This window comes from Hemiscyllium ocellatum, chromosome 8, assembly GCF_020745735.1.
Source record: "Hemiscyllium ocellatum isolate sHemOce1 chromosome 8, sHemOce1.pat.X.cur, whole genome shotgun sequence".
Taxonomy (NCBI): domain Eukaryota; kingdom Metazoa; phylum Chordata; class Chondrichthyes; order Orectolobiformes; family Hemiscylliidae; genus Hemiscyllium; species Hemiscyllium ocellatum.
Window position 1 is genome coordinate 36037659 of NC_083408.1, and position 17244 is coordinate 36054902.

Here is a 17244-nt window from a genome sequence, read left to right on the forward strand (position 1 = left end):
TGTTCCCCCTACACACTCAAGACTTTGTGGCCGAATTCCATCCTAACTCCGTTTGCAAGTTGCTGATGACACCACAGTTGTAGGACAGACCTCAAACAATGACAAAGACAGAATACAGAATAGAGTGCTCAGTGGCCTGGTGCAAAGATAACAATCTCTTCCTCAATGTCAGCAAAATAAAAGAGCTGGTCATTGACTTCAGGAAGCAAAGTAAAGGGAAAGCCCCTGCCTGCACTAACAGTACTGAGGTGGAGATGACCAAAAGCATCAAGTAATGGTCACCAACAATTTGTCCTGGTCTACTCACATTAATGTTATGGTCAAGAAAGCACAACATCGCCTCTACCTCCTCAGGAGGCTAAGAAAATTCAACATGGCCAGAAAGACTCGTACCAATTTTCATAGATGCACCATAGTAAGCATTCTATCCAGATGCATCATGGTTTGATATGCTCTGCTCAAGACCGTAAGGAACTACAGAGCTGTGAACACAGCCCAGTCCAGCCCAAGCCAACCTCTCATCCACTGACTCCATCTATACTGCTCACTGCCTTGGAAAGGCAGCCAAGATGATCAAAGACCCGTCCTACCCCGGTTATACTCTCTTCCAACCTCTTCTCTCAGACTGAAGATGATACAAAAACTTAAACACATACCAAAAAATTCAAGAATGACTTATTCCCTGTTGTTAGTAAGCTTTTGAATGGAACTCTCAAATTTTAAATTTAATGTTGACTTCCCTCTTTATACACCTTCTCTGCAGCTGTACCATTGTATTCCTTGCTTTGTTTTATTACCGTAATGCATTTTGTATGGTGTGATCTACCTCTACTGCACACAAATAAAATGTTTCACAATACCTAGGTAGATGCGACAATAATAAATCAAACCAAAATGAGCGTGTGAAGAATCACTGGTAACAGACCTATCACCAGGGATGGAGTAAGGAGTATAATCCGAGCTGTTGACCCATGTATTACACAAATTTGTACTGACACATCGATGAAATTTGTTGTTTCAGGTTTGGTACTTTTCTCATACAGTGTTGGTCCTGTTATGACCAAGATGGAAGGATTCTTTCTTTAGCCCCACTATTCCAAGAAATACCTTGTTAAGAGGAAATGTTCAACTTTCCCTTTACTGACATATTTATAAAGAAAATCTAGATATCCACAAAATTAATAGATATGAAGTTCCTGAAACAATCCATACAAAGCTGCTCCCAATATGACAGACACTATGTCCATACTTGTTGGCTGTCACAGTAATGTCACATGTCCTCCCATGCAGTCAGTGCATAGAAAGTGCTCTAGGAACAGAAAGTACTGGAGCTATATTGTCCACAAGCTCTTAATAGATCTTCCCACAAACAAATCTGGGTTCAGATCTCCAGCTGCAACCGTAAATAACATTTGAACAAATTTAATGCTCGTCACCATTCAGCATCAACTCACATTACAGGGGCTCACACCCACACATCAACAAAAGAATAATTAGATCACAAATGAGTCAAAATTTCATGCTGGTAACTCTGGATTAGCTGAACTTGTACAAGCTTGTCAGACATCATTATAAATATTTCCAGAGTTAATTCCGGGCAAACATTTTTAATGCCTTTTGCAAGGTCAGTGTGTTGTAAGTTGTGAACAAATCGATTAACAAAGACATTTTTCCCATGTTCTCTGTTTCCATCTTACACTTCTTTTGACAAACTAGGTTACATGATACCCTCTCGCTGTCTCAAACTTCCCTTAGCATTAAGTCAGTACTTGATCAAGTTTGCCATTGAAAAACCCGAGCAAGCTGGTGTCAACTGGAATCACAGGGAAGCCTCTGCACTGACTGGAGTCATACCTGGCACAAAGAAAGACCATTGTGATTGTTAAAGATTCAGACCATCAAATGCTGGACTTTCTCAGAGTACAGTCCTTGACCCAACCACCTTCAGCTGCTTCATCATTGACCGTACCTCCATCCTGAGACTGAAATGCTATTCTAACTCCATCTACAAGCTTGCTGTTGTAGGCCAGATTGCAAACAATGATGAGACAAAATACAGGAAAGAAATATAGAGTTCACTGATGACTGCATAATCTTCAACATCATTCTCAACTCCTAAGACAAACAGACAGTTTGTGCCCATTTATATCAAGAACTGGACAACACTTAGGCTTGGACTAACATGTGACAAGTAACTTCTGCGCCATAGAATTACTAGGCAATGACCATCTTGAATAAGCAGAAATCTAACCATCACCTCTCGACATTCAATGGCATTACAATCACCAAAACCTCCACTACCACCTTCCTGGGAGGTTACATTGACCAAACACTGAACTGGACCAGCTATATAAATACAGTGGCTACAAGAACAGATCAGAGGCTGTGAATAACGTGTAGAGTAACTCATTATCCACATCCTAGGCCAGGATTGAGATCGGGAATCTTCAGAATGCGGTGGAATACTTCCCACTCACCTGACAAGTTCAGCTCCAACAACAGCTGGACACCATTCAGGACAAAGGATCCCACAAGTGCCGGCCCATCACTATTTCAACATTAACTCCTTTTACCAATGATGCACAGTGGCATAGTGTGTATCATCTTCAAGATTCCCTGCCATAACTCACCAAGATTCCTCCGACAGCACCTTCCAAACTGTGACCTCTATCACCCAGAAACGAAGGGGCAGCAGACATACGGGAGGACTATCATCTACAAGTTCCCCACCACATCACAAACCATCCTGACTTGGAAATGTACCAGCATTCCTTCACAAAACCCTGGAACACCCTTCCTAACACCACTGTGGGTGTCCTTACACTGTAGGGGTTGAAGGCGACAGCTCACTGCTACATTCTCTGGGGCAGTTAGGAACAGAAAGTAAACGCTTGCCTAGCCAGACATGCCCACATGCCATGAAGGATAAAGTAAACTAAAAAACTAAATAGACAGATCCCTTGGGATTGGTGTCATCAGGATTTCACTGCTGCACACTCAGATTTCCAAAAGGCATTCAATAAGGTTAGCACACATGCCAAGAGCTCATGGAGTTGGTGCATATATATTAGCATGATTAGAGGACTGCATAACAGACAGGGAGCAGTGTGGGCATAAACATGGCATTTTCAAGTTTGAAGACAGCGCTGCAAGATTCAGCTATTCACAATTTCTATTAATGACTTAGACGTAGAGACAGCCAGTAGTGTATCTAAATTTGTTGATGGTTATGAAGCACTGTGGAAAAGACACACAGGAGCTGCAATAACAATCAATAGATAATAGAGAGTGGGCAATAAGATGGTGGATGGTGTATAAAGTGACACATTGGTGTAAAACTCTGGCTCTAATCAGCCACAGTATGTAAAGCAGTATGGAAAAGAAAATACTTAAGAGGTGTGCAACATACAATCACTCAGAAATTACATCAAATGGTACTCAGAAACAAGGTATGAACCAAGCTATAAGGGAACTACACCAGCAGAAACTCAACCCAGACACTTGTACAGAGAATCATAATCACAAAGGAAAGAAAGCGGAGGTAAAGCAATAGGAGTCCCAGCATTAACAACTACAGAGCCACAGGGTGAACTCTTAGATTAGATTACTTACAGTGTGGAAATAGGCCCTTCGGCCCAACAAGCCCACACTGACCCGCTGAAGCGCAACCCACCCATACATTTACCCCTTCACCTAACACTAGGTGCTTCAAAGAATTGTATACCTTGAGAATTCTCTACACCAGAGGTTTGTGAATCCTCTATTGTTGAATACATTTAAGGCAGAGATAGACCAAATTGTTGATCCCTCTCTCTCTCTGAGGAAGAATAGGAGCAGCCAGAAAGGAAACCCAAGATTAACCGTGACCATATTGGATGGTGGAGCAAGGTCAATGGACCGAATGGTCTACTCCTGCTCATTTTTATAAGAGCACAAGATCACAAACAAAGAGTAAAATCTGTCCAGGTCACCAAGGAATAATGCTATTGATTCCTTTATGTTTGCCCGAGGGGGTAGAAAAGACGTGAACCCAAGCCTTTACAATCCTGAGGTAAGAGTGTGAAGATTGAGCCAGGAAGATGGCTTGCTAGTGTGTTTGAAGAAATCTTTCACAATGGCCTGACTGAAACAAACACTGACCAATGTGAACTGGAATCCGTTGATGGATCCTTCGGTTTGTGTTGAGGGGGTTTGAGACACATTTGAATCTTACAGCACTGAGGTGGCCTTTCAGCCCATCCTGTCATCTCAGTTCAGTGGAAGAATAATGCCATTAGCCTTACCATGACCAGCCCCAACTTTTCCCAGTAACGAAGAAACTTGTTTTCCAAGTAAGATGCCATTGTTAACCACAACCTATCTCCTGATACATTTTGGGTTTTAATCCTGATTTGTTTATAAAATTCTAACCTCATTGACATGGAGTTCGGTGAAATTAAACAGTGAAAGGCAACCACACACCCACCTCAACAATGCTCCGCAGGTCCTGCACATACATCCGCTCAGTTTCAATTATCTCCATGACGACCCTGTCCACGTACGACAGCTTGGGGTTGGGGGCCATGGCCCTGGTCGCTATGGGAGACAAAGGGACCTGGTGGTAGCTGCCATCGGGGCTCCTCCGGTCCTGAATGTTGTTGTTGTTGTTGCACACTCGGTCAGCCTTCAGCGCCCGCAGAGGGGGCGTCAGCTCCACCTGGATGCACTCCTCCCCTGGGGGCCCAGCCTCTGGGGTCTGGGTGCCCAGGGGAGGGGTCCCAGCAGCACCACGCCAATCCGGCAGGGAGCCCGATGAGCCGACACTCACCGGGCGCTCGTTGTCCGAGCAGTCTGTGTTGACTGACATGGAGCTGGTGGAGGTGGTGATTGTGGACATCCTGTCATGGCTGCTCAGAGAAGAGGCAGAAGAAGTCCTCGGAGATTCTGGAAGAGGTGAGAAAGACAAAAGGAGAGCATTTTATAGTTCTGCATTCACATATGGTTTGAGACATTAGAGAGAGCAATCAGAGATACTCCATTTACAGGCAGTCTGGGAGTGCATGAACAGGCCATAGATTATGTTAAATGTATGACCATCAGCAAACCTCAAAGCTTTATGCCAATCACACACTACAACAATTACCACACTTCAGAAGTACCTAGACTAGTTGTAAAATTCTTTGTAAATTGATCACAGGAGGCACCATCGAAATGAGAGGCTTGCTCATTCGGTCTTTTCTTCCCAAACACTTCCGAGCCAAGTCTGTACTTTCTGAAGTGTTGGCACATTTATAAAAGGTAGGAAACAAGACAGCCAATTCGCACCGAAAACAGCAACAATGACACTGCAGCCTGTGATTTAAGTGACAAAGTTTGAGGGGGATAAATGCTGGCCATCTTCTCCTAGTTGTATCTACAAACAGCCGAGAGACGTGGCCTTAGTTTAATGCATCTTTCAAAAAGATGGTACTTTCAGTAGTATAGGCCTCTGTCAATATTACACTAGGGACTTCTGGCCTACGGAAAGGCCTCAACTCTGCGGGATTGGACTCTGCCTCAGTGCTCCCCAAGCCACAGAAAACGTAAAATACAGTTGAGCAAAAAGAACAAAAGAAAGGAAAAGGAGGCCTTTATTAAAACAGGTAGGCTGTTGATAATCAGGTATGATGACGGGTGTCAATCCCCTTGTCTCTGACTTGGAAACACGTCCTTCATTAAAGTCTTTGCAGTGATCTCCTTAACACGTTTTTCTGGTGTTCCAGTTAGGAGGATTACTTTGGGATTACAGTGGAGGGGGGAGGGGAAACGCAGAGGGAAACAACCTCTCAACAAGCCATACAGACTGAGCCATAATCATCATCTCCATCCAGCTCTGAGGTTTCAGACCAGATTCTATTTTTGCCCCTTTTGCCTGCCCAAGTGAATCTGAAAACTCCTATGGATGATTAGGAAAGTTAACTCAAGAATTCTAAATCGATGCTTAACACTCAAATCTAAACTCTCACACACACACACACACACACACACACACACACACAGAAAAATAGATGATCTTGCTACTACCCTCTTGCAAACATTACCGGACTCTTTTTGACAGTAGCAAGGATACACCTCACAAGCACTTTGCTGGCTTTTCCAGTGGCCAGTGGCAATGAAATGCCCCATGTAAATGCCAACCTTTTTATTTCAGAGCTTCATTAGTACTTTCTTGCAGTGGAGTTGTTGAGAAGGCCATTCAGCCCCTCTATTGTGTTGCACTATTCTGTTAGATTATTCCTGATGCGTATTTAGTGTTTGGCTTGCGTTGTCTCAGGGAAATCTACCAATCAGTTCTCAATGGACAACCCGTACCGTCCCCCCCCACCACTGCTCCAGCTCCCAACCTCAATGGTGGTGGGAAGAGAGAGGTTGGAGTGGTCCAGATTTCCACCAACATTTCTGTCTGAAAAAGTGCTTCCTGACATACCAATCAGCAGGAGGCAGCAGGGAAACCTGCCACACAAATTGACAGGAAGGGGAAAAGGAAACAGGTGAGGGATATAAACAAAGTGAGCAAACCCTAGAACTGATTCTAAAGAGGGTAGACACAGAGGCGCGCTGGCTGTGTAATTCAGAACTGGTTGGGGAGTGCACAGGCTCAGCTAAGGGACCGAGCACTTGGGCTGGTCATGAGAGCTCTTCCCTCAGAGTCATGAATCTTTGGGATTCTCCGCTGTAGGAGATATTCGAGGCTGGGACACAGAAATGTTTGATTTCTCGGAGGGTGAAGCCATTGTTATGGACCAGACCAGACCCCTCAAAGCATTTCAAGAAGATAGCCCAGACCTTAATTGCTAGTTGTTTTAAGCAGGTGTAGAGTGGGTATTCTAGGAGAGATGCTGCTGATCAAATCACTTAATTTTAACCAAAACTGAATTTATTTACAAGATTCCTGAATGAAACACACAATCAACAGAAAGCAGAATACAGAATACCTTAACCCCTCCAAAACCCAACAGATCATCCCAACTTAATGATACTTGCAACAATCCCCATAAACACCCCTTAGCAGAAAAGATAAAATCAAACACAGGGTCTTACAGGATGGGAGTCAGAGAGAGACAGTACCAGCCTGGACCTCCTTCTTTGGATCCAGTAGCTTTTTCCACACCATTACTAAAAAACCAAACCAAACCAGAGAAAAGCTGAGCTGGGAAAACTGGCCACTCTCTCTTCATTGTACAAGTGCTTTTTATAAAACTTGAAAGCATTCTGCCTGAGGTGGTATCTGTTGGCTCTTATCAAATTGGCCCTAAAACCCTTCAACCCCAGACTTTTCAGAATCTGGGTATTTTACAGCCTCTCTGAAAAAAAATACCAAGGACAACATAACCTTGTTAAAGGAGCAGCTGCATCACAGCGTCTAGCAAGCACGTGGAGAAGCGAAATTGAAACTGAAGACCAGCTAAGATCATACTGGATGGCAGGGCAGTGTTCGAGTTGCCAGTGATCCCCTACCACTCCGATTTCTTATGCTCTGATTCAAGTGGCAAGCAAACAAGGGTTTGATTATAATTGACACCAAAAAGCCACAATGGCTGGCTATGTTCCCATGTGTCCTGCTTCCAATCAATCCCCTATGGATCCATTGTCCAATTAAGGTTATCAGACCAACTGGTACCACCAGTCCATTGCTAGGATCAGAAGCTCGGAGGCCCTGGCAACGCTACCCAAGAAAGGAGGATGTTGCTGAGGAGAGTAGGCATGTCAGGAATGGGCAAAGGTCATAGAGTCATACAGCAGTCTAACCTGTCCTCGCTGACCAGATATCCTAAATTAATCTATTCCATTAGCCAGCACTTGGTCCATATCCCTCTAAACCCTTCCTACTCACGTACTCATCCAGATGCCTTTTAAATGTTGCAATTGTATCAGCTTACACCACTTCATCTGGCAACTCATTCCACACACGCACCACCCTCTGTGTGAAAAAGTTGCCTCTCTCATCTTAAATCTCACCGTAGGGGGAATAAAAACCTTTGCTATTCACCAGATCTATGCTTCTCATGGTTCTATAAACCTCTATATAAGGTCCCTCCATGGCCTCTGCGCTCCAGTGAAAACAGCCCCAGCCTACTTAGCCTCTCCCTTTAGCTCAAGCCTTCCAGTCCTAGCAGCAGGATTAAAAATATTTTCTGAACCCTTTCAAATTTTCGCAACATCTTTCCTTTCCCAGGGAGACCAGGAAAGTACATCATTCTGATCAACCACTGCTGTGCATAATTACCATTTTTCTCAATTATGAGCATGTGCAGGCCTTCTTTCCTTTATCTAACACTATTAGACCATATGAGATGTAGGACCAGAAACAGGCCATTCAGCCCATCATGTCTGCTCTGCCATTCAATGAGATCATGGTTGATCTGAATACCCTCAGCTCCATTTTTCTGCCTTTGACCCATAACCCTAGACTCCCTAACCGATTAAAAAAAGTCTTCCTGATGGAGGGTTTATGCCCGAAATGTTGATTCTCCTGCTCCTCAGATATTGCCTGACCTGCTGTACGTTTTCCAGCACCACAGTCTCGACTCTGATCTCCAGCATCTGCAGTCCTCACTTTCTCCCTCCTGATTAAAAATCGGTGTCTGTTAATATGTAGAAGGTTGAAAAGGGCTTTTGACAGCCAAATGGATTCAACCAAAACGTCTGAAGAGTGTTGCTGTGCAATCAGAAAGCCCTCCAAAGGTATGTGTGCCCAGTATGAGGTTGGCACCATTTTTCACAGATGTGGAGACTAGTTCCCCTGAAGGTCCTGTCCACTCTTGGAATCTTACAAGTGGGAGGCCATATAGCCCACTGACCTGATCCAGGTTCTTTACAACAGCTAGCCAAATCCATAGATGGAGATAGCCCTGCTCCCTCCTTGTTGACCATGAATCTTTCCTCTTCAAATGTATGTTACCAATTTAAATTCCGAGAGTTCCCAATCAATCTCCATCTCCACCACACTTGCAGATGGTGCATTCCTTATCATAATAACTTGCTGCGCAATAAAAATTCTCATCTCTCTGCAACCATGGCAGCACACAGCAAGCTGATAAATCTGTCTGTGGGGACAGTGATTAAAGGGTGAATTCTGGTCCGATCGCTCAAGAAAGCTCCCCCCCGGCTCCCCAGGTCGACTTCCGGACAGCGATTTATTATCTCCAGCTAAGAGGCCCTCAGTTTATTACCTCATTCAAAAGACTTGAAGCACGAACCTGCTCTTTATAGCTACCAGAGAATTGGAGAGGCTTCTGTTTAACTAAGAGGCAGAACTGGAAGATAAGAACTGCTGGATGAGAGAGGTGCAAGGTCCATGTAGTTCACAATATCAGTGTGTCATACTATGCAGCAATAAAAGGAGGTATTACTGACTATGGTGATTAATCATCAATTAGTCTCCACTTGGACTCACTAAATGTGCAGGATGCTCTAGCTTCAGAAAATATTCCAATGGCACCAGTTCCTCAAAAAGCCTATAAAAATTGTCTAATGATATGTCTCAAATTACCCACATTATCCCAAAATAGGCTTGAGAATTCCACATTGAAAATATTGTTTTAAGAATCAGTAGAGCAGGACTTATACACTTAATGGTAAGGTGCTGAACAAAGAGACCTTGGAGTGCAGGTTCATAGCTCCTGAAATTAGAGTCACAGATAGGTAGGATAGTGAAAGCGGCGTTTGGTATGCTTTCCTTTATTGGTCAGAGCATTGAGTACAGGAATTGGGAGGTCATGTTGCGACTGTCCAGGACATTGGTTAAGCCACTTTGGAATATTGCCTGCAATTCTGGTCTCCTTCCTATCAGAAGGATGTTGTGAAACATGAAAGGGTTCAGAAAAGATTTACAAGGACATTGCCACAGTTGGAGGGTTTGAGCTACAGGGAGAGGCTGAATAGGCTGGAGCTGTTTTCCCTGGAGCGTTGGAGGTTGAAGGGTGACTCTATAGATTTAGAAAATCATGAGGGGCATGGATAGGGTAAATAGACAAGGTCTTTTCCCTGGGATGGGGGTTGGGGGAGAAAAAAAAAGTGTCCAGAGCTAGAGGGCATAGGTTTGGGTGACGGGGAAAAAAAAAAGACTTAAAAGGGACCAAAGTGGCAACTTTTTCACACAGAAGGTAGTGCATGTATGGAATGAGCTGCCAGAGGATGTGGTGGAGGCTGGTACAATTACAGCAATTAAAAGGCATCTGGATGGCTATATGAATAGGAAGGGTTTAGAGGGATATGGGCTAAGTGCTGGCAAATGGGACTAGATTAGGTTAAGATACCCAGTCGGCGTGGATGAGTTGGAATGAAGGGTTTGTTTCCGTGCTGTATGTCTCTATGACTCAACTCTTTGCTGAACTCAGTAAAAAGTCAAATATCTAAGCTTCCCTAAACTACAATCCTGATGGCGTTATCATCTAACCTCTTAAGTATGTCTCAAATAACTTCATCAATATTTCCATGAAAAAAAAGGCAAAGTGCAAACTTTTTAATTCCCTAATGGGATTATTTTTGTTCATTCCGGAATGCTCCAAGGCATCCAGGAGCAGCAAGAAATCAGCCTGTACATCGAGTTCTCTCCCTCAGGCATACACAATCAGGTATGTAAGGTTGGGACATTAAATAGGGAGGCAACCTAGATCCAAATGTCATGTGACTGCTGACAGGGAGACACAAGGAGAAGCAGTGCTATACCAGGTCTGAAGTTATGGTCAAAATTACATCTTTGCAGCACCTTTAACACAATGAAATTTGACACCAAGTTACACTGCAGAACGTCAGGAGGTCATCAAAAACCTGGTAAAGGGAATAGCTTCAAGAAGGACCTGAAAGAATGAGAGAGAGAGGTAGAGACAGAAAGCCTAGAGGGAACTTGGGACCTCAGGCCATGGAAGGCAGGGCTTCCAATGGGAGCATGATCCAAATCGGGGAGATATAGAAGGCCCAGGTCTGACAGGCACGGGTCATTGGGAGTGGAGGAGGTCACAGAGTTGGGGAGGGATGTATCGTAGAATCTATACAGTGCGGAAGCAAGTGTTTGGCCCATTGAGTCCACACCGACTCTCCGAAGAACATCCTAAACAGATTCACCTCACTACCCCATCCCGGTAACCCCTGCATAATCCAGATAGCCTGCATATCCTAGATACGATGTAAACAGCTCTTTAATTTGGGGGACCGGGGAAGGGGGGGTGGGGGGGGGGAGCAGTAACCTAGTGGTACTACCACTGGACTGATAATCCAGAGACCCAGGTCATGTTCTGGGATCCCGGCTTCGAATCCCGCCACGGCAGATGGTGGAATTCGAATTCAATAAACGTCTAGAATTAAGAATCCAATGATGACCACAAATCCATTGTTAATTGTTGGAAAAAATACCCATCTGGTTCACTAAATGTCCTTTAGGGAAGGAATCTGCTCCTTTGCTCTGGAATGGGGGGAAAATTGACAAGATCAGCTGCCACTTCAGAACGCTGGACTTGGTAGAGAGAAAGGGGTATCAAACCTTGGCTCACTTGGGTAAGCCCACACAATCCATTCATGCCTAAATCCCCAAGCAGTCAGAAACCTTCAGCTCAGCACATGGTGTTCCAACGTGGGCAAAGCATACAGAAGGCAATCGGGGTATCTGTGACGAAATTCAATTGAAGGCTCCTTTCAGGACAAGCGGGAGCCTGTTTGAACAGTCAAGATCACCCCTGTCCCAACAAGCAACGGAGTGGCAGAGCTGTGGCACGTGCTAGGAGATGACACAGCATCTGACTGGAAACCAGCAAACAGACAATGTAGCTTTAGAGACAACAGATCGTATTTACTTACACTGACACACACTCAACCCAGTGTCCGAAATGCTTTACAGCCAATTGGGTTTTCTGAAACATAGCCATAACAGAGGAAGCAGGGGAGGGGATATTCACAGCAAGATCCTGTAAAGATGAGATTAGATTCCTTACAGTGTGGAAACAGGCTCTTTGGCCCAACCGGTCCATACCAACCCTCCGATGAGTAACCCACCCAAAACCAATTCCCTCTGACTAAACGCACCTAACACAATGGGCAATTTAACATGGCCAATTCACCTGACCAGCACATCTTTGGACTGTGGGTCGAAACTGCAGCACCCGGAGGAAACCCACGCAGACACAGGGAGAATGTTCAAACTCCACACAGACAGTTGCCAAAGGCTGGAATCGAACCCGGGACCCTGGTGCTGTCAGGCAGCAGTGCTAATTACTGAGCCAGATGATCTGCTATTTCAGGAGGTTGGTTGAGGGACAAACGTCGGGCAGATCGTTCTTTCTAAACGATGCCACAGGGTCCTGTATATGCACTCAAGGGAGTAGAAGGGGGCCTCAGTTTAATGTCTCATCTCCTTCCCAATTGCACTGGGGTGTCCAGCCTGGATTATGCATTCAAGCCTCTGGTGTGGGACCTGAGCTCCTAACGTTCTGCTGCTGTCTGGGCAGCAAACCTATAATTGAGGTGGCTTGCCAACACTGCAGCTGGCCACCCACAAACATCAGACGTGCACTTTCGTGATGATGAGCCACTGTTTTAAAAGGGAAGGTTTTATTTTGGGTTTGCTCAGCGCATGATTACGAGTCAGTTTAGTCAGAGGTATTTTTACCGAGGAGCAGCAGCTGGTTGAAGAATGTGGAAGCAAAATGATGTTTTGGATGCCAAGGTCTCAGGATTACGTACATAGAATTAGACAGGAATTTACAGCGCGGAAACAGGGAGATAGGGAAATGAGTTTCAAATAAAGCGGAGTGGATGGAAAAGCCTAAAGACCAGCATGGGCCGGTCTCAGAAAGACCCGACCCCTATCTTTCTCACTAGCCCCTTCTTTTTCACGGCCAATGCATCGAAGAGGACGGGAGTGGGGTCAGCTCACGAGAGTACCTTTGACTAAAGAGTGAATTTGGCATTCAGTCAGGACTTTGAAAAAAATTGGCCCCCCCCCCATAAAGGGAAAAAAAAAGAAAGGGGAACCAATTCAAAATAAAAACAAACACTGATATGATAATCAGTCAAATAAGACTAGGGCTACAGTACACAACTGAGCCTGTGTGTGTGGATAAACAAGTTGCTCTTTATACTGAACTGAACAGACACTAGGCCGGTTTCAATAGCTGTCCCTGATCCAGACAGACACTTCCTAACACTCTAATTCCCAGTGGGGACGGACACTTCAGCCAGGCATCCCAGGATCAGTGCAACACTATACTCTCCTCAAGGTACCAGTACAGGCTGTCCCCAGTCTAGGAACATCTGACTTACAAAAACTCATACTTACGCATGACATCCCATACTAACTATTAATTTTAAGGATCTGACATGCAAGCATTCACTTGTGCTTATCAATGGCTAATTTATATTGCACTGTATTGTGTTTCATTGTGTAACAAATCAACTTACAAATGTGCTCAGGAATAAAACTTCTCTGTAACCTGGGACCGCCAGTACAAACTAGCTTCCATTAGACAGAGGGCTAGTACATGTGCCAATTTCCAGAGATGGCTAAGTAAGGTAAAGTCAGCATAGTCCCAGAGGACCACAGGGAATCGAACATGCCCTGTTGCCATTATTATGCATCATCCAGCCAACCCCTAACTCATACCAGGACTAGTGCATGTGCACCACTCTCAGCATCAGGATACCTGTACCCATCTCGACATAGCATATCAGCTCCTAGCAGGTTACGAAGTATACACACCAGCTCTCACCATTGTGCAGGGGGAGGAGATTCCTACACAAATACCAGCAGAGGGATAATTTCCAATTCCTGAGGGCTGGTGCACATCCAGTTCTTGTCAGATTAGAAACGCACATACCAGCAGCAATTTGACAGCACTATCAATTTTTGTAAAAATTCTACCAGGAAATGTGAGCGCCATTGGCCAGTCCTATATTTCTCACCCAGCTCTCATTGCCCTTGAGAAGATGGTGGCAAGCTGTCTTCTTGAACCACTGCAGTCTATACAGTATGGACCTTCCCACAATGCCATTACGGAGGCAGTTCCAGGATTTTGACCCAGCCACACTGAAGGAACGAAGCTATATTTCTAAATCAGGATAGTGAACGGCGTGGACGGCAACTTATAGTGTTCCTGTATACCTATTAGCGTCTCTTTCTAGATGGGAGAGTTTGCAGGTTTGGACGGTGCTATCTAATGAGCTTTGATGAGTTGCTGCAATGCATCTCATAGATGTACGAGGGAGGGCATGTTAAACATGGCAGTTCCCTTTCGTGGTGAGCAGTACTTGCATCAGCTATCTACAGGCTGCAGTAAAATATCCACCAGGCTTGCGGGGGGTCTAGGGAAGGCAGCCACACTGGATTAGGACAACAGATGTGTGATTGTTATGACAATCTACCAGCCTCGTGGTTACTTTTATTGAGTCAAGCTTTTTAAATATCAATTTATGGTTTATAGTGAATTGAACTGATGTTCTCAAAGTGCCTGCTGCTATTTGAAAATACACACACTGGTGATCTGATCCAGTAACATAAATCAATATGCTATCATGCTCATTCTAAGGAGTGTGTGGTACACTGCACAAGATAGCAGAACGACCTGTATGTCTATAACACACATTTCATCAATGCAAATTTGCTGTAACATGACTGATGAATCGGGAATGCTGCTTTTTAAGTGCAAACTTTTAAAACGTGTTGGCTGTAGCGCGAATGCATCACCAACACTTTAAATGTTATTTGTATGGCACGTTTCTGTATAGCGCTGGGTTGCATAGGAATATAACCAACACGCTCTGGAAGAACTGCCTGTACAGCGCAGAGGTGGTCATTCGGCCCATTGTGCCTGCTGTGCAATACAAAGCAAATTCAGTACGAGGCACCATTCGGTACACATACTAACTCACCCAGCTCAGTACAGGGCATCAGAAGCAACATTTCCCCATTGGCATAAAAGCATACGTTCAAAGGCAGATTCACAACAACATCCATCTCGTATGAAGACCTGTTCCTGAAACAACCACAGACTGTCAACATTCCACTTTCCAGCACCTCACTAATTCGAAGCACTACCAACCTCTGCCCTCTTCCCTTCCTGGAACCTCACCCGAGCCTGTAATGACTATGCTCAATGGATGTGGCTACAGCAAGGAAGCCTGACCTTAGACATCCCCACAGGTGACCCTGACTGCTTTGGACAGGTGTATTTAAATCAGAAATTGCAACATAGTACCTGTCTCTACTGACCTGACCATTTCCCCTTGGAAAATCGTATCCACAAAAGCAGTACATAAAATATTTATTCTTGGGATTCTGTGCCCCTTCCTGACAATCCACATCCTCAACTCGGTGGATAAACAGATGGAAAATACTAACGTAGAAAAGGTCTCTGGTTTGCATTCTGATCTCTGATGGTTTGCTGAAATGGATCAATGTGACAGGACTCAATAACCCAGGCCAATCTGCCCAGCGGCCCCTTCCCCCTTATTACCAACTTGCTATCACCACATTGGAACATGGAAGACAGTGGCTGTTGGATGAGCATAGTTTTTAGATTACTTACAGTGTGGAAACAGGCCCTTCGGCCCAACAAGTCCACACTGACCCGCCGAAGCGCAACCCACCCATACCCCTACATTTACCCCTTACCTAACTCTACGGGCAATTTAGCATAGCTATGGCCCCAGGTGGCCAATTCACCTGACCCACACATCTTTGGACTGTGGGAGGAAACCCACGCAGACACGGGGAGAACGTGCAAACTCCACACAGTCAGTCGCCTGAGTCGGGAATTGAACCCGGGTCTCAGGCGCTGTGAGGCAGCAGTGCTAACCACTGTGCCACCGTGCCGCCCACAAGTTGTGATGCTTTGGCAGTCCAACAGCTCTCGAGCAGGAGCGCGCTTTCCTGGTGATGGCCACCAAACAGGGAGTTGCAACCTTTTATATTCAGGAATGGTGAGGGGAGGTACGGGAGGAGCAGGAGTAATCAACGCAGCTCAGTAAAAACTGGCTCGCTGGATCACATGAAGAATTGTCGAAGGCGAGGAAGGAAGCAGCGAGTGGAAGAGAAAATTAGTAAAAGAGAAAATTAATGAAAGAAAAGCATGCAATTATGCAGCACTGTTCACGGTTTTCCCACAGAATATTGCAGTCAACGAAGTGTCTTTTGAAGTGCAGTCCCTGTTATAGGACCTCATAGCAAGCTCCCACATACAGCCACCCGATCAGGTCCAGTTAATCCTGTTCTAGTGATGTTGACTGAGGGAGAAACGCTGATCAGGATAGTGTCCGACCTTCCTAGCTCGGGCTTGCCATTGAGCTTTGGAATCTAATGTGTCCATCTGAGAAGTCTCATGTCAATATCTCGTTCTGTGCTGCACTCTCTCAGCACTGCACTGGGAGCAGCAGGTTAGATACCATGCTTTAAATTTCTGGAGTGACACTTGAACACCCAAAAGCCACTGCACTTCAAGAGGGGAGAGACATCACTGAGGAAACCAGAACATTTCCCAGTTAATCTGTTCATGAGTAGTCTAGACATTGGAACACTGATGACATCAGGTGCTGAGCTGTCCCTTTAAGGCCACTCTTTACATACTCCCCAGGTAATTAGAGCCCTTTTAAATTCCAGACATCAATTACAGGCAGCAATTTGCTTTCTGCTCCAGGTCAAGAAGAAATTATAATGCTTGGTTTCCTTTCCTTTTGCTTTGTGGAAGTTGCTTCCTTCCATAACATGGCAAGTGACCTCTGGGCATTGTACAGATCTTGCACTACGCACCAAAATACAAAATTCTATCTATCTACGTACTGGCAAATCTAAATCTGTCAGGGGATGTTTCGTAAAAGGACAGAATCTCATGTGAAATACAAGCTTTCTGATGCAGGAGCCCGTTTAAGGAGAGCATTTGTAAAATGGCGACTAGGGTTAAGTTCATTCAAAGGTTATTGACAATCCTGGCTGGAGATTCAAACCAGGATTTATATGTCGGGGAAAGTCAATTAAGAGCTTGTGGCCATATTGGCTCCTATACACTGTCCCTAGAGCTCAAAGCATTACTGGTATTATTCAACATGTGACACTGCACTGTGACAGCCAGAAAATATGGGCATAAATACTGTTGCTGTCATATTAGAAGTGAGTTTATATGGATCAACACTCTATAAGAAAAGTACCAAGCCTAAGCCAGCACACTCCATCATTATGTCAATGCATTTCTTGTGCAACACTCATAAGTCACAAACTCAAATTATACTCTTTACTCCATC

At 44.7% G+C, this 17244-nt stretch overlaps 1 protein-coding gene across 1 annotated transcript in view; it reads right to left on the reverse strand.

Moving 5' to 3' along the window:
- The window catches only part of LOC132818165 (pleckstrin homology domain-containing family G member 3-like), a 192761-nt gene that overhangs the window by 70574 nt on the left and 104943 nt on the right, over window positions 1-17244 (reverse strand). The window contains exon 5 of the mRNA XM_060828944.1: window positions 4466-4923. Coding sequence (XP_060684927.1) covers window positions 4466-4923 — 458 coding nt within the window. The remainder of the gene's footprint in view (window positions 1-4465; window positions 4924-17244) is intronic.